The 17999-nt window shown below is 46.1% G+C and overlaps 1 protein-coding gene across 2 annotated transcripts in view; it reads right to left on the minus strand.

The window, feature by feature from the left end:
• Positions 1-17999, minus strand: part of TRAPPC10 (trafficking protein particle complex subunit 10) — a 74841-nt gene that overhangs the window by 5323 nt on the left and 51519 nt on the right. For both annotated transcript variants that reach the window (XM_043874167.1, XM_043874168.1), the window contains 7 exons: positions 15988-16502; positions 15021-15162; positions 13199-13357; positions 12157-12386; positions 4656-4756; positions 3037-3163; positions 1859-2029 (listed from right to left, as the gene is read on the minus strand). In XM_043874167.1, the coding sequence (XP_043730102.1) occupies positions 1859-2029; positions 3037-3163; positions 4656-4756; positions 12157-12386; positions 13199-13357; positions 15021-15162; positions 15988-16502 (1445 nt within the window). The remainder of the gene's footprint in view (positions 1-1858; positions 2030-3036; positions 3164-4655; positions 4757-12156; positions 12387-13198; positions 13358-15020; positions 15163-15987; positions 16503-17999) is intronic.

Genomic DNA, 17999 nt, shown 5'->3' on the forward strand with positions numbered 1-17999 from the left:
GGCAAGAACACTAGAGTGGGTTGCCATTTCCTTCTCCAGAGGGTCTTCCTGACCAGGGATCAAACCCAGGTCTCCCACATTGCAGGCAGACTGTTTACCATCTGTACCACCAGGGAACTTCATGGTACAGAAATGAAACTTTAAAAAAAAAAAAAAATTCTGTATTTCTGATTCTCAGAATACCAGTTTTGAAGAGAGCAATCCACCAGGTAGTTTTCTCTGGCTTTTTTACTAAGCTTGTACAGTTCTAAGGGAAAATTTTTCCTATGCTCAGTTTGAAAAGGAAGCAAAAAAGGCAAAAAAGTACCGGTGGAATCTGCTAATGAGTTCCTCGTCACTGGCAGTAAGCAAACCACATTAAGTTTCTGCAGACTCTTCACCATGTGAATAATCTAACGTTCAACAGCTTTCACATCAAAGGGGCATCTGCTAGTCCAACAAAATGATGAACTACGCTAGTGGCTATGTTTAATTCTAAGGCCAATACGGAACACTCAAGAAAACAGGTGGGTTTAGATAGTCTTTTGGTCAGAAGGAGGTATTAAAAAAACTGCTAATATCACGAGCTATGCACACAAACACCTTCTCAAATAAAGTGCTGCTTGACAATCTCCGTCCTTAAGAGAAGAAAACACCACAAAGTTGTGTATCCACATTCTGGTTACCTAACGCGAAACCCAATCATCTCACTAAACAAACATCACACGTCGGCCCTGACTCACCTAACTCCAGGCTGCTTTTAGCGCCACACCTAACGTGCAGGTTAAAGAAAACCTTGCATCTCCAGGTTTTCTTTAACCTGCACGTTAGGTGTGGCGCTAAAAGCAGCCTGGAGTTAGGTGAGTCAGGGCCGACCAAGGAGATGCTCTCCCCGGTCTTCTGCTGCAATTAGATTCCTTTCCCTTTTCTCATTCCTGGTTCTTTAAGGAGAGAGGAACAAGTGGTTTTTAGGCAGAGGCTTTGGGCCATCAATGTGGCGGGGTGGGGTGGGTGTCGTCTTTGGTTCCAAGATTTTCAAACTGCCATATTTTTTTCAAGCTGAGATATTTTTTCCCCTTTAAGTGCGGGGTTTTGTCTCTGCCACCCACGTGGAGTAGTGGGTTAGTCCCTAGGTTCAGGGTCCATAACCATCCTGGCACCCCTGCCCATGGTAGGTGAGGCCACGTAAGCTGCCTGGGGCTTGTCTGCAGCCTGCAGAGCCCTTTCAGCGCTCCCTGAGCTGCCTCAGATTCCATTTGTTCCTCTCCTTCCTGGAAGGCTACCTTCTAAAATTTATTTTAATCCCAAATGTCTGAATGTTCTGCAGTGTCGAGGGGTTTGAGCCCCTTGTTTTCTTCGTTCTGCTTCCTTCCTTTCCTCCTCCCCTCTTCATGGAGTGATTATGTTGACAATAATGTATGATGCGCGTTCTCTTCACTGGTTTATCAGCAGAAATTTCTCTGGGCTTTTTGGTGTATGATTCAACACTGCGTTAAAGGGGGGTGTTCCATTGAATAAAAGAGCAGTGTGGTAAAAAAAAAATAAATAAAGAAATAAAGAAAGAAAGAAAACCTGCTTTCTTTTAAAAAACTAAGGGAGACAGCAGGGAGGAGAGGCCGGAGTCCTTTCTCTGGGGATGGTCACGCTCAGTGGGGGCCGCGCAGGAGGGCCCCAGGGGCAGACACACTGCCTGAGAGGACCAGGGCCCTAACACAGCTGGCCACTGCCCCCATGCCCTGAGTGCGGGCTCTTTTCCATGACAGGTTGCTTCATTATATTGGAAGATTTTGTCTGTCTGATTTTTAGAAGGTAAAGAATATGACATCACCTTCCATGTTTCCACCCCAGAACCCCACCAAAAAAATTAGGCAATACGTACAAAAAAATTTTCCACTTGAAATTCGTAGGTATAGGGCTTTAAGGAGATAGACAGCTGTCCTTCGGAAGCTGGGGAGAATCCGATGGAGAAGCGGCAGTGCAGAGACGGGGGAGGCTCCTGTGTCCACTTCAGCTCCCAGACAAAGAACACGGCCTGCCTGCTGTGGATGCACTGCAAGAGAGTCGGCTGTCACCGTGCGCACGCACACATGCACACGCAGGTACACACACTCTGCAGACGCTCAGGGCAAGCGTGTGTGTGCCCCCACCAGGCCAGGGGGAGGGAGTTGGGAGGCTGTCCCCAGGCCCGCTTCCTGACACACCTGATGTGCTGCCGCAGCCCTGCCTCCCAGCACCTCCTGAGGCCCTGCCCGCAGACTGTCCAGAACTGGTCAAAGGGTTTGATTTCTTATGATTCCATAAGCTTGACAGCACAGGGGTAAAGAATATTTCTTGGTACACAGTATCCCATATGTTTCCAAAGTGAGAAACGTCATCAAACAATTACAGGGACACCTTTACACCATGACAATCGCTATGATCTAAACTAAGTGAAGTGGGGAAAAGAACTGGCGCCACCCCTGGCATCAAGGCCACATCTCTAAGTGTGGACAGACTCAGGGAGCACTGAAGTGGGCCAAATGTGGGGAAAAGCCCTTTGAAAATGCTAGACATCAGATAAGAAAACCTTAAGAAAACCTTTGATCTTCTAAACACTCAGTGCTGACTGTCTAAAAACATACACAACAAATGAACAGAAAGGCGGGGCCAGGATTCAGCCAGGCAGCATGAACACGAACATGACTCCTTTACGAAGCTACCCTGACACCCAAGAGCCCGTCACTGGGCAAGGCAGCCTGAGACTGTGGGCAGGACGCAGCCCACTGCTGCTGGGGTGATGGCGTCCACGCATCACCATGAGACTCGAGGAAGAGCTCAGAGTAAATCTGTGCGTGGAGTCTGGCAAGCGGAAGATTTAATTTTTCTAAAAACACAATCTGTTTCCTACTCTGTGCGCTGTGCCCCTTGGCCCACAGAGAACCCTGAGCGTGCATGTCAGGGTGCTCCTCCTGGGCGTGCGCGTCCCACTACCACCTGCGTGGCTCTTCCCTGCACATGGTCAGCTCCATCAACGCCAGCACACTCTTATTCTCACTCTGCATTCTGCTGAGAGCTTACCTGTTCAGATTCCGTGTTTAGCGGTATTAGTCGCAGGTCAGTACTATCATGGGTGTCTACAAGACGACTATCTGACAGTTGAAAGTCAAGTTCTGACAAATTCTGGACACATACTTGAACGTATTTCCTAAAGAAGACAGAAAGATCCTGATGTTTGAGAACTTTATTTTTTTTTTCTGCATGTTTTTTTTTCCTTTATTTATTTTAATCGGAGGCTGATTACTTTACAATATTGTAGTGGTTTTGCCATACACTGACATGAATCAGCCTGAGAACTTTATTAAATGCACTTTACCTGTGTTAAGAAGACACTGGGGTACTTTCCTGGTGGTCCAGTGGTTAAGACTCCACCTTCTAATGCTGGGGGCGGGGGAGGGCGGGGGGAGGGGAAGGCTACGATCCCACATGCCTTATGCCAAGAAACCAATGCATAAAACAGAAGCATAACTGTAACAAACTCAACTAGGTAAGTAGAGTTAACTTGAATTTCTGTTACACGTAAGAGAAATATTGAAAAATCAGTCTCAAACGCCAACAACTCAGATTCTCTGTAGAGTCATTGGTGTTTTTAACCATTAATATCTACAGAATTGTTCAATCATTAATATCTGTAGAACTGTTGGTGTTTTTCTGTTTGTTTTTTCCTAATTAATTTTTGGCCGCACTGGGTCTTCAGTGCTTTGTTCAGGCTTTCTCGAGTTGTGGAGAGCAGGGGCCACTCTCTCCAGCTGCGCTGCATGGGCTTCTCTTGTTGCAGAGCACGGGCTTTAGGGCACGTGCGCTCAGCAGTTGTGGTTCCCCGGCTCCAGAGCACGGGCTCAGTGCTGGTGGTGCACAGGCTGAGCTGCTTCATGGCATGTGGGTTCTTCCCAGACCACGATGAAGCCTGTGTCCCCTACACTGGCACCACCTGAAAAGTCCACTGCTGGTGTTTCCAAGCACCAGACACTGCGTCTCCCGATGCTCAGACAAACGAAGTGCGGGACGACACCCGCAGACTTCCTTGTTCAGACACTGAATCTGAACCCGGTCAAGCCTCCAAAGCAGCGCAGCGCCTCTTAACTGGGGGCAATGTCTGGAGACATCTGTGGTTCTCACACTGGGGGTGGGGAGGGTGAGGAGTGCCCCTGGCAAAAACTGGGGGAGCCAGGGGTGCTGCCAAACACCCACCACGTGGGGTTACCTAAGGGAGCATCAGAAGAGCTGAAGTTGAAAACCCCACCTTTGAGGTAAGAGACGGCAGCTGACAGGGAACTAGTTACACAAACCCATGATGATGTGATCAGTGGAATCCAGGATGGCAGCTGACCCAGGTCTGTTGATGGGCCAGTGTCTTGAAAACAGGGAAGGAGGGATAAAAAGGGATCTCAGAAACAGAGGGGACTTGGTCTGGATCCCACATCCCACAAACCAGCTGTGCAAACTCACTCCTGAGACAGCTGGGGAAACCTGAATAGGGCCTGGGCACTTAGGATCCAGGGAATGACTGTGAATCTGACAGGTGGACCGCAGCATTATGGCTGTGATAAAACATGGTCAGTGTCACCAAAGTCAAGCTCTGAGCAACAGGGCCTGCGTGTGGGGGAGACTGGGAAAGGAGCAGGGCCGCGGTCCTTTACCGTGTCCCGGCTGACAGCAGGGAGTGCGTGGTCCTGAAGGGCACGCTGAACGTGAGCGCGATGACGGTGGAGTAGATGGACCATGGGCAATCAATGGACACCTGAGGAGAAACAGGGAACAGGTCTTCAGACCACCTGTCACAGGGACAGCCACTGCCACCCCTAGCCATCCAGATCTGTGGTGGCTGCCAATTTCCTACACATTTAATGTGCTTACCATTCCTTATTCAGAAAGAGAAACCCCACTGAACATACCACAAAGGAAGGAGAGAAAAGTGAGTCACCGGCAGTTTCAATGGCTTCCAAGCAGACACCGCAGCTGAAAGTGCAGATACCACCCCCCCAAACATACACACACTATTCTCACATACACGTGGCCACAACACTAAATGCGTTAACATGCAGGAGGTTATGACAAAGTGCTTTTAGTCACACATGTGCAGATGATGCTAATCAATCATTAACTATTATAAAATTAAACGAATTGTCCAAACTCTTAATCCACTTGACACTGACCACATAACTGAAAACCAATCAATCTGAGGACATCGTGGAGGCCAAGCTACTAACGTTCTTAAGGGCAGAAACCAGGTTTCAAACTTCTATTTATTTCCCTCATGGAACAAATGCATATACTGAGTAAAGAGCGTGCACATACTGATATATATGTCTCGTCTCTGCTTCCTGAACTCTGTATCAGGTAAGGAGGGAAGAAATTCCAAGGACTGAAAATTAAAACATTACTCTTCAGGTGCTGCCCTGTCTGATATTTGATGCCATAATCCTTTTGAAATGACTGCATTTATTAGCCTTTTATCTTACTGCTTTTGTGTATATCCTTCTTTTTGCACAAGTAACAAAAAACAAAAACAAGTAACAAAAAAAATTCACCCCTTTTTCTCAATCCCTTCTCCATACCTCATGCAGCCACCAACCTATTCTCCATCTATGAGCTTGTCTTTATTTTTATTTTCCAGATTCCACATATAAGTTAGATCACGTAGTGTATGTCTTTCTCTGACTTATTTCACTCAGCAGAATGCCCTAGATCCATCCTCCACCCATGCTGTCACAAATGGTGAGACTTCATTCTTTTTTATGGCTGAATAATATTCCTGTGTGTGTATGTGTTCATCTTTAATTCATTCATTGGTGGGCACTTTAGTTGGCTTCCATATCTTGGCTACTATTAGCAATGCTGCAATGAATATGGGGGTGTAGATATCTTTTTGAGTTAGTGTTTCTGTTGGCTTCAGAAAAATACCAAGGAGTAGAATTGCGAGATTGTATGGCAGATCAATTTTTAATTTTTTGAGGAATTTCCACAGTTTTATACAGTGGCTGTACCACTTTACATCCCCCACCAATAATACAGGAGGGGTACCTTTCCGCCAACACTTGCTATCTGTTGTCTTCCTGAGAACAGCCCTTCTGACAGGTGTAAGACGTGATCTCATTGTGGCTTTGATTAAACTTTCCTGATGATCAGAGATGTTGAGCATTTCTTTCATGAATTTGTTGGCCTTCTGTATGTCTTCTTTGGAAAAATGTCTGTTCAGATCTTCTGCCCATTTTAAAATTGGGATTGCTGGGGTTTTTTTTTTGCTATTAAGTTGTATGAGTTCTTTATATACAGACACTTATCACATACATGATCTAGGAATACTGTCCTCCACTCAGCAGGCTGCCTTTTCACCTCACTGACAGTTACTTTGCTGGGTAGAGGCGTCTTAAGTTTGATGGAGCCCCATTTGTTTAGTTTTGCTTTTACTGCTTTTGGTGTCAGATTGAAAAAATCATCACTGAGGCCTATGTCAAGAACCTACTACCTGTGCTTTCTTCCAGGAGTTTTACTGTTTCAGGCCTTACTTTCAAGTCTTTAATTCATTCTGAGTTCATTTTTGTGTACAGTGTAAACTCCAGTTTCATTCCTTTGCATGTGGCTCTCCAGTTTTACCAACATCTTTTACTGAATGTCCTTTCTCCAACATATAATCTTGTATCCTTTATTATAAATTAATTGACCATATATGCAAAGATTTATTAAAAGGCTCTCTATTCTGTTCCACTGATCTATGTGTCTATTTTCATGCCAGTATCATAAACACTGTTTGAATTACTATAGCTTGGTAATGTAATTTGAAATCAGAGAGCATGTTATTCCCAGCTTTGTACCTCTTCCTCAAGACTGCTTTTGCTATTTGGGGACTTTTGTGGTTCTGCACAAACTTTAGGATTATTTCTTCTATTTCTGTGAAAAAATTGCCATTGGAATCTTGAGAAAGGCTGCACTGAATCTGTACATCGTCTTGGGTAGTATGGACACTTAAACAGTAGTAATTTTTCTAACACATAAGCATGTAATATCTTTACATTTATTTGTGTCTTCTTCCATTTCTTTCATTAATGTCTTTTCAGTTTCAATACACAAGTCTCTTACCTTCTTTGTCAAATTTATTCCTAGGTGTTTTCTTCTTTGATGCAATTGAAAACAGGATTTTCTTAATGTCTCTGACAGCTCTTTATTAGTGTAAAGAAATGCAACAGATTTCTGCACACTGATTTTGTATCCTGCAACTTCATGAAATTTGTTTACTAGTTCTAATAGTTTTTTGTTGCAATCTTTAGATTTTTCTATATATAAAAAGGGGCTTCCTGGTAGCTCAGCTGGTAAAGAATGTACCCGCAATGCAGGAGACCTGGGTTTGATCCCTGGGTTGGGAAGATTCTCTGGAGGAGGGCATGGCAACCCACTTCAGTATTCTTGCCTGGAGAATCCCCATGGACAGAGAAGCCTGGCAGGCTACAATCTATGGTGTCACAAAGAGTTGGACACGACTGAGACTAGGCAAACAATAGTTTTTTGTTGGAATCTTTAGATTTTTCAATATATATAATATCATGTCATCTTCAAATAGTGAGTTTTATTTCTTCCTTTCCAACAGGGATGACTTTTATTTTTCTTGCCTAATTGCTCTAATTTCCAATACTATATTAAGTAAAAGTGGCAAGTGTCCCTGTCTTTTTCCTAATCTCAGAAGAAAAGCTTTCAGCTTTTCACCATTGAGTACAATATTGGCTGTAGGCCCATCATATACGGCCTTTATTATGTTGAGGTACATTCCCTTTGTTCTGACTTTGTTGATAATTTTTTATCATAAATGGATGTTGAATTTTGATACGCCTCTTCTGTATCTATCAACAAGATCACATAATCCCATTTGATCATGGTGCATAACATATTGTTGAATTCAACATATTGTTGAATTCGGTTTGCTAGTATTTGGTGCAGGATTTTTGTACCTATGTTTGTCAGAGATATTGGTCTGTAATTTTCTTTTCTTGTGGTGTCCTTATCTGGTTTTGGTATCTGGGTAATGCTGGCCTCATAAAATGAGTTTGGAAGAGTTCCCTCCTCTTCTATTTCTGGGAAGAGGTTGAGAGGACTGGTACTTGAATGTTTAGTAGAATCACCAGTGAAGACATCTGGTCTTGGGAGTTTTTTTGGGGGTTTTCTGATTTCTGATTCAATTTCCTTATTAGTAATCAGTCCATTTAGATTTTCTATTTCATTATGATTCAGTCTTGGTAGGTTGTATGACCCAACAGATGTTGGCAATTTGATCTCTGGTTCCTCTGCCTTTTCTAAATCCAGTTTGAACATCTGGAAGTTCTTAGTTCACATACTTGTTGGAGCCTGGCTTGGAGAATTTTGAGCATTACTTTGGTAGTGTGTGAGATGGGTGCAGCTGTGCAGTAGTTTGAATATTCTTTGGCACTGTCTTCCTTTGGAATTGGGAAGAAAACTGACCTTTTCCAGCCCTGTGGCCACTGCTGAGTTTTCCAAATTTGCTGGCATATTGAGTGCAGCACTTTCACACCATCATCTTTTAGGATTTGAAATAGCTCAACAGGAATTCCATCACCTCCACTAGCTTTGTTCATAGTGATGCTTCCTAAGATCCACTTGACTTTGTGTTCCAGGATGTCTGGCTCTAGGTGAGAGATCACACCATCTGAGTGGTTATCTGGGTCATGAAGATCTTTTTTGTACAGTCCTGTATATTCTTGCCACCTCTTCTTAATATCTTCTGCTTCTGTTACATCCATACCGTTTCTGTCCTTTCTTGTGCCCATCTTGGCATGAAATGTTCCCTTAGTATCTCTAATTTTCTTGAAGAGATCTCTGGTCTTTCCCATTCTATTGTTTTCCTCTATTTCTTTGCACTGATCATGAAGAAGGCTATCTTATCTCTCCTTGCTATTCTTTGGAACTCTGCATTCATAGTAGTCTCTTACAACACTGTATTTCTGCGAGGTCAGCTGTAACATCTCTTTCCTTTCTGATTTTGAGTTCTCTCTTTTGTTCTTGGCGAGTCTGGCTAAAGGTTGGCCAATGTTATCTTGTCAAAGAACAAGCTCTTAGTTTCACTGATCTTTTCTATTGTCTTTTTGGTTTCTATTTCATTTGTTTCTCCTCTAATCATCTGTAATTTCCTTCCTTCTATTAAATCTGGGCGTTGCTCTTCTTTTTCTAGTTCCCTGAGGTCTAAAGTTGTTTGAGACTTTATTTCTTGAGGAAAGCATGTATTGCTATGACTCTCCCTCTCAGAACTGTTTACAATGCATCCCAGAAATTCAGATATGTTACATTTCCATGTGCATTTGTCTCAAGGTAGGTCTTTATTTCTCTTTTGGTTTCTTCTTTGACCCACTGGCTATTCAATAGCACATTGTTTAATCTCTAGATATGTGTGCATTTTGCAGTTGTCTTCATGTAATTAATCTCCAGTTTTATACCACCGTGGCTAGAAAAGATGCTTGATATGATTTCCATCCAATTAAGTTTACTGACGTGTGTTGCAGCCCAACATATACTCTATCTTGGAAAATACTTCATGCGTAATTCAGAAAAATGTATATTTTGTTGTTTCTTGATGGTATATTCTGTTAATGTCTGTTAAATCCATCTAGTCTAACATGCTTAAGGCCAATGCATCCTTATTCATTTTCTGTCTGAGGGATCTATCCATTTATATAAGTGGAGCATTAAAGCCCCCTACTGTTACTATATTGCTATTTCTTTGTTTAAATATGTTAATATTTGCTTTATATTTTAGGTGCTCCAATGTTGGGTGCCTAAGCACTTACAAATGGTACCTTCTGAAGGGACTGACCCCTTGGCCGTCACCTGACCCCCAGCCTTGTCTCTCACTAACAGTCCTAAAGCCCCCTCTGTCTGACACGAGGGTAGCTGCTCCTTCTCACGGGCACGGAGCAGCGCTTCCCATCCCTTCCCTCTCAGCCTGTGTGTCCTTACAGCTAAACTGAGTCTCCTGCAGGCAACTTAAAGATGGGCCTTTTTTTTTAATATTTATTTTTATTTATTTATTGTTTACTTGGCTGCATGGTCTCCGCTGCGGTTACGTGGGGTTTTACTTGCAGCACAGGAATTCTTAGCTGTGGCACATGGGCTCCAGCTCCCTGACCAGGGATCAAGCCCGGGCCCCTGCGTTTGGAGCGCAGAGTCCTCGCCACTGGACCACCAGCGAAGCCCCAGATCTTGGCTTTTAGTTCATACCGCTACTATGTCTTCTAAGTGGAGAACTTAGCCCATTTATATTTAAAGTAATCACTGATAGGGGTATGCTCATTGTCATGTTGTTAATTCTTTTCTGGCTGTTTTTAAAGTTCATCCTTGTTCCTATCTTCTTCTCTTGCTCACTTCCTTTGTGGTTTGATGCCTTTCTTTAGTGGTACGTTTATACTCCTTTATCTCGTGTATACTTACTGTAGGTTTTTGCTTTGTGATTATCATGAGGCTTATATATAACAAATTGTATTTATAATAGTCTCTTTTAAGTTAACAACTGAAGTTTGATCTCATTCTAAAACTCAACATTTTAACTCCCTCGTCCAATGTTTGCTTTTGAGATAATTACATTTTACATCTTTTTATCTTGTGTATCCATCCCCCCTTTTTTTTTTTTTTTGTATCCATCCCTCTTAACTAATAATTGTAATCATAGCTATTTTCACTTTTAAAAAAACCCTTCACACTAGCTTTATAAGTGACTAATCCATTACCTTTATCAAATCCATTACCTTTCCATTGTGTTTCTGTTACTATAATTAACAGTATCTTTTCATCTTAAAGAAATCTCTTTAACATTTCTTACACGGCCAGTTTAGTGGTGATAAACTCCTTTAATTTTTACTTGTCTGGAAAACTCTTATCTTTCCTTCAATTCTGAATAACAACTTTGCCACATATTCTTGGTTGGAAGTTTTTTTTTCCCCCCAGCATTTTAATATATTGTGCCACTCCCTTCTGACATCTAGTTTGCTGCTGAACCCCTCTAGTGTATTTTTCAGTTCATCTATTGTACCCTTCAGCTCTGAGACTTTTATTTGGTACTTTTTTATGCCTTCTCTTCTCTTTATTAAAGTTCTTGCTATTTTCATCCATTTTCCTCCCAGTTTAATGAGCATTTATGACCATTACTTTGAATTCTTTATCAGATGAATTACTTATCTCTGTTTCATTAAGGTTTTTTGCGGAGGTCTTACCTTGCTCTTTCATTTTGGAACATACTCCTCTGCTCCGCTGTTTTGCCTGACTTTGTGTCAGTTTCTACCCAGTGGATGAAGCAGGCACCTCTCCCAGTCTTGACAGAGAGGCCTCATGTAGGAGATAAACGTTCCACTCTGCCCCAGCTCTTGGTTGTCTCTGTGCTTGCCCAAGCAGCCTATTATATTTTCAATGGCTCCACAAGCTGAGGATGTGCCAAGACCTGTCACTGTCCCAAAAGGGAGGATCTCAGCAACTACCTTCAGGCTGTTTGGAAGCTAGACCCTCAGGCAGCAGCTTTTAAAAGTATGACAGAAAGACAGTCCTGTGGGACCACAAGTACACACTTCAACCCTTGGGTTGTTCAAAAGCCCTCAGAACAGATATCTGTGTTATGAGACATGGACAAAATCAGAGTAAGCATGATGCTAGTGCAGGCTCTGTGAGCTGAGGGACTGTGGACTTAGGACTAAAGCTATGAATCTCTCAAATAACTATCAATAAATACCCATATCAAAGGATAAAATGATAGCACGTCTTCCTTGCTAAGTACGATGTGATGTTTCAGGGAACAAAAAGTGAAGCATGCCAAGACACAGAACGCCATCTAGCCTAATCACCAGGACAAACGGACCACAGAGGCAAACCTACTGCCTTCTAAACAAAACCTGTATCTCTTACAGTAAACTGTCCTTCCTCAAGATGGGACAGAAAAGTTAACAGCCTGTTTGCCTCTGTCTTTGCAAGATGTACCCCTCATCTAAGGAGGGGTGATTCACAGATATAAACGCTAAACCCAACCAGAACCTGTGGTGTTAGGAACTGGGAAATCTGCCCCCTCAACAGAAGTCATTTCGAATGTGCTGTCTTCAAATCAAGGAGGACAGGCAGAAGCTGTCCCCCATAGGCTGCACAGCTCCAGCCCCTTACTTTGTGGTCCATGGTAGCCATGCAGTAGCTAGTCTTCTGCGAGTCCTTATGCTTCCCGTGGGGCTCTGTCACCCCCAGCAGGGTGCTCTCCCCTCCTGCTGCTGGAGCCGAAGGTAAAGAGAGAACTTCCAGTTCAAATTCAATCAGGTGGTATGTGGGTGCAGCCGGCAAACTGATGCTGGTGACCTTGTCGGATGACTGAACCCGGAGGAGCGCGTCGGAAACCTTTTCTAGGAAAAAAAAAAGTCACCTTTAACACAGTGCCTACACTTCCTTGCTCCTTTCTCCTCTCGTAGATGACGGCACCATAGTGAAGTTCCAGCCCAGCTCCTGCTGCGCGTACACACTTGCAAGGGTGTAACCAGGAAGGATTACAGAGGGAGGGAGACAGGAAAATCAGGAACAAAATCCCCTGAGACGAAGCAGCACTGCATGAAAGCTGTCTGGTCGAGCTGGGCTCAGAGAACTGTCACTGTGCTCAGTCTGAAGACAGAAAAGAGACACTTTCACACAGCCCACCTGAGATGGCCTGTGTCCCAGTGTGAGGTGGCCCCACCCCATCCCACCACCAGACCAACCCCCACTCAGGAAGAGTGCTGAATCCTTCCGTCTCCAACCTCAAGGCTGGGCGCTGTGGGAGATGGGATTTTTTTAGGGCTTCCAACCAGTGCCTTCAAAGATTGATTTGTTTTTGCTTTTTGCAGAGGAAAGTTGAGGGGTGTGGAAGGAGACTGGAGGCCACCAAGGCATCGCCAGGGAGCACAAGCCAGGCGGTAATGCTGCATCACAGACTGTAGCAAGGTCCATACTGCCTCGCCACAGGGCACTGCACAGTTCTATGTGGGGGGATACATCTATCCTCTCAAATGTCACGTCTAGGGGGCAGGGTTACTGTCCACCTACAGGTGGAACACTGCTAGGAGAGAGCTGCAAGGAGACAGGTCCTTGGATGCCACCTGAGGATGCACGGATGACAGTGCCTTAGAGCCTGATGGTGTGCAACAAGGCCAAAGGCCCGCCTTCACCTGTGAGCTCCCCTTACCTCTTGTGTTAGAATAGATCACGGCTCTGTTCTCCTCAGGACACAGGATAAGCATAGCGTCTATGTTGCTGAGCTGGAGGCTGTCCCCATTTTTTACTGTATAATGGCCAGTAGTGACAGTGAACTTGACCTTCTGAGGAATGCCAGCCAAAAGGCTATCTAAAGGGAAAAAGACGGCAATCAGCATTGCTATCAACCAAGATGACCAATGGAAGGCCTACTGTAAGTTAGACCAGTGTGTTTTTTCTACTAGAAAAGATCTGCTCATTCTAAATACTCCATCCATTCACTCAGCGTCCATCCGTCCACCCTCACTTTTCATCTCAATTACACAGACTGCAGAGCTGAGGGGCCCCCGCCTGGAATAAGAGAATCTGTGAGCGTGGGGGAACCTCATCACCACCTCAGTTCAGAAAGCTAGGGGTCATGGTGGCAACCATGTCTATGAGGGTCTCAAAATGTACCTGCTTGTCAGTTACTAAGAGAGAATCAGATAATAACCACACTAAAGAAAAAAACTAATGAAATCGCATGTGCTGCTGCTATTCAGATTTTCCTCTGGCTTTTTCAGGTCAGGCCTCTTCCAGATCTTTGGTTCAGCAGCAGCTTGGCAGAAGATACAGCTACATTTTCTCCTGGATGGAAATGGAGGGGAGGCAATGGGCTGAGGTTTATGAGAATCGGCTCCAGGGAAGGCCGAAGGAAGAAGAGACAAGACACAAGGAGGAGGAACAGCTGACAAGAAACAGGGAGGGGGAGGTAAGAGGTGGTAAGGGAGTAAGGGCCCAAAGGAGGGTGGAGGCGCAAGCCAGCGCCTCCCAGCCACACGGCCCAGCCTTTCTCACAAATGGTTCTCTGATGAACAGTCATCTGTGAGACTCTGTGCTCCACATCTGAGGGCCTTTCCAGGAAGTCAAGGGAGTAGTTTAACAGCACAAAAACAGGGAGTTTGGAGAGATTAAACAGCAAAAAAGCTTTCCTTGATTTTTTTCCACAAATGGAAGAAATGAGCAAATAAATACACTGCTCCCAGCCATTAACTGAGACACTTACTCATTAGTGTTTTACTGAAGTGCCATGTCGTCTTCAATAATTCGTTTATACCAAGTCCTCATAGTTTGAGAACTTAACAAAAAGGACAGCAGCACTGAATTCTCAAATGCCATGCTAGGGGTCAAGGTTAATCAACACTTTCAATGGAAAAGACTTTTGATCACAGCATAGGTCATAACTAAATCTAGCATTCAGCTTTGGAATTCTAAGCAGGAAACTGTAATATTTACTGATTAAATTCTCTGCAGCAGACATCAGCTGACTTAGCCAACTTTTCTCTTATTTTTTGTATTTTATGATACAGAATGTTTAGTAAATATGAAAGTAGCAATTACAGAGAAGCAAATATTCAGATGAACAGAATAGCCACAGTTCCCAGGCAAAATCTCCATGATGCTCCCCACAGTGTCACCTGGAGAGGACATGGTCGCAGAGGACCGGAGTGTGATGCAGGAGAAAGCCTCCTCTTATGTGACTCCCTTCAGTAAAGGAGCAAAGCCCACCCCAGACACCTGCACAGCGCCCCGCCCACCCCATCCTCAGACACCTGCACAGCGCCCCGCCCACCCTGGACCCTCAGACACCTGCACAGCGCCCCGCCCACCCCGGCCCTCAGACACCTGCACGGGGTCCTGCGCCCCGCCCACCCTGGCCCTCAGACACCTGCACAGCGCCCCGCCCACCCCATCCTCAGACACCTGCACAGCGCCCCGCCCACCCTGGACCCTCAGACACCTGCACAGCGCCCCGCCCACCCCGGCCCCCTTACCGGCCAGTGGCTCCACAAGCAGCTGTGGCTCCTGTGAGTACACGTCGTACTGCACCAGGGGGTAGATGTGAGGAAGCACAAACCACACGGGGCCCAGCGAGGCGCACAACTGCCGCAGCGTGTACGTTCCCGGCTCCCTGGCCTATGGGCGAGACACGCGTTGGCACCATCGTCCCCACCTGTGACAACGAGCTTCTCAAGGGAAGGCTGAGCCATAGCCTCGGAAGGGACTGCTGTTCTCACCCTTTATCCTGCTGCTCTGTGCTAACACGTCTACATTCGGGCTCTTCAAAAGATCCCTCAGAATCTCTTAGTGAGGTGTGGGTGAGTAACTGATGCTTAAGTTTGACTTGACGCTTCTAACAGTGCTTTCTCAATTTAACTTTATCTGTGGCATTCTCTTCTGGAAAAGGTATTCAATGGAGACAGGGAGCGTGAAATTTAAGACCTGCTCCAGGACTAGACTGAAAACACACATGGTGAATAGTGGTACGTTCCACCAACCTAGCCTCTGTGCAGGCTCAGAGGAACTAACAGAACACGCTGCACTGGGGGGGAGTGGGCGGGGGAAGATCCGTATCGAGTCGGCAGAAGAGACTGACTGTTCTGACATCCATCTGAGCAGCCACAAAAGGAAAAGAAAGTTTCACGTGAAAGCGCTGACTCTTTGAAACATCCTCTTTTTAACAAATGAGGATGCATTTTAACACAAAGCGAAAAAATCTAAAACCAGTGAGAATGCAAATAATTATCTACATTAAGAACTTTATGCACAACTTATTGACTGCCTTACAACTATGCAAGTATAGAAGATTTTTTTCAAAACACCAGTCTATTTTTCTGTAAGGATAAACCAGAGCCAGGCTAATGGAGCAGAGGCTACCACCGGACACTCAGCTTCTCCAGACAGTGCCTGCAAGCACCACCGTTCTGACCGCCCCAAAGCCAGCTGCTGCTCAGCACATACCTGCGTCCTGAACACGATGGTATTGGGCCCCGGCTGCAGGGTCACGCCGGCACACCTCAGCACATGGGCCCCGTCCTCCAGAGCCAGGCCTGAGGACGCCTCCAGGGGCGTGCCGCTCTCCTGCCTCCGCAGGAGCATGTGGACGTTCTTGCATATGATCCCTGTGGTGTTCAGGGAGTTGTCGGAAGGACTCCTCTCAAACATCTCATAGAGCTCCAGCGCGGGGAGGCTGCTCTGGGATGTGGGAAAGGGTGAGGCCTCCGCCGGGAAGCTGACAACCCCATTGGCCATCTTGTGCTTGGTGAGCCACTCGGCGGTCTTCCGGTAATTGTTCTTCTCGATGCTGAAGTGGACGTGGATGGCGATCTGCTCCACGGGGATGGGCACGGGCATCTGACTGCACACGGTTACCTCCACAGACAGGACGCCACCCACGTGGACCACGGCGTTGGCAGGGGTGAAGCGGAGATCGCGCAGCTGTGCGAAGGAGTGCATAGGGAGGGCGACCCTGTGACCTGTGGACGCACAGTACACGTTTCACTCCCCAGTCACGCTGTCAGAGGCTCAGAGACAGCAGGACACAGTCACTGTCACACCGGCCGGAAGCAGTGACGTGTGACAGAGACAGTTTGGACCCTCCCGACCCCACACCAAAACGAGTTACTCTGTCAAAAGAAGAACAGGAACACATGCCCGGATACCTCCTGGAAATCATAAAACCTGAAGAAATTTAAGGTCTCTAACTCCCACTTTGGCAAACCCAAGAAAAATACAGGTCAACTAACTCCTCAATTTCAAAATGAGATTTGTAAAGTCCAAGTCCTAGAGCTGTTTCAGAAAGTTCACCACCCTCCCACCCACACAAAATGTTCTCTAGTGAAGACGCCTGAGTTCCCCCCTACATCTGGAAATAAGTAAGCCCTGATGTGTGCCACTCTGGGAGCTCAGTCAAGGATGCGGCAAGTCGGGATGGCAGGGAGTCCCAGCCCTCGGGCACCAAAGGGGCAAATCCACTGCACCCTCCACCAGCACTGTGTCGAGAGAACCCACCAGGCCGCTGGACTGACCAGGAGGTGTTTATAAACACCCAGTAACCGAAGGCTGTGCTGAGAGCGATGGTATAAAATCACAAGAAAGCAGGGACGGGCACAGGAGAGTTTCTTCACGGAGAGGCCACGGAACAGGGGAAAAGTGGAAGTCCACAGTCTCACACACAGCAGACACGGCACACAGCCCTGTGATGCCAGTTTGGGCACTCTGAAGAACCTAATGCACAGGCCAATGCCACACTGGCCCTGAGAGCCCCTCCAGATGGCTGCATGTGAGGGGCGCACCCAGCAGTCACGGACCACGTCGACCGGAGGTCAAGACCTCTGGGCACACTGACTTCCCAGCAGTCAGCAACGGCTGTGGCCAGCATGTGACCCCCCAGCTCTCCGGCTGAAGCCCTGCCCCACAGAGCGATGGTGACTGGAAGTGGCTCCCCGGGGGAAGTTAATTAGGGTTGGGTGAGGTCAGGGACCGTCAGGCCCTTACAGAAGGATGCACCAGAGAGCCCTGTCTGTCTCTGAATCTATCCATCTCTCTCCTGGCTCATCCCCCCTCCTGCACCCCTGGTCATGAAAGGAGAAGTCAGGAGGAGAGGAGGCCTCACCAGGAACCAGCCCTGAGGGCGTGTGGCCCTCAGTGGTCAGCCTCCAGAAGGCACTCACTCAGTCTGTGGCATTCTGTCATGGCCGCCGAGCTGATGGAGACAGTGACTGTTTAACATAAACCCTCCTCCTGATGAACTGAACGTGAGAAGCTGAATGTCACCATGAACCTAATCTCACCACACAGCGACGTGTATCAAGTACATTCGCTAAAACACTCAGAAGGAAAGTCTATCAGATCTACACGCCCACAGGAAACACATTTCAGAAGGTCAGATGGTCTATGAGACACCTGGCTCGGTGACTTCCAAGAGTCAGCGTCTCACAACCCACAACTGCTGAGGGGATGAGTGCGGTCCC

This window comes from Cervus elaphus, chromosome 19 (assembly GCF_910594005.1).
Source record: "Cervus elaphus chromosome 19, mCerEla1.1, whole genome shotgun sequence".
Taxonomy (NCBI): domain Eukaryota; kingdom Metazoa; phylum Chordata; class Mammalia; order Artiodactyla; family Cervidae; genus Cervus; species Cervus elaphus.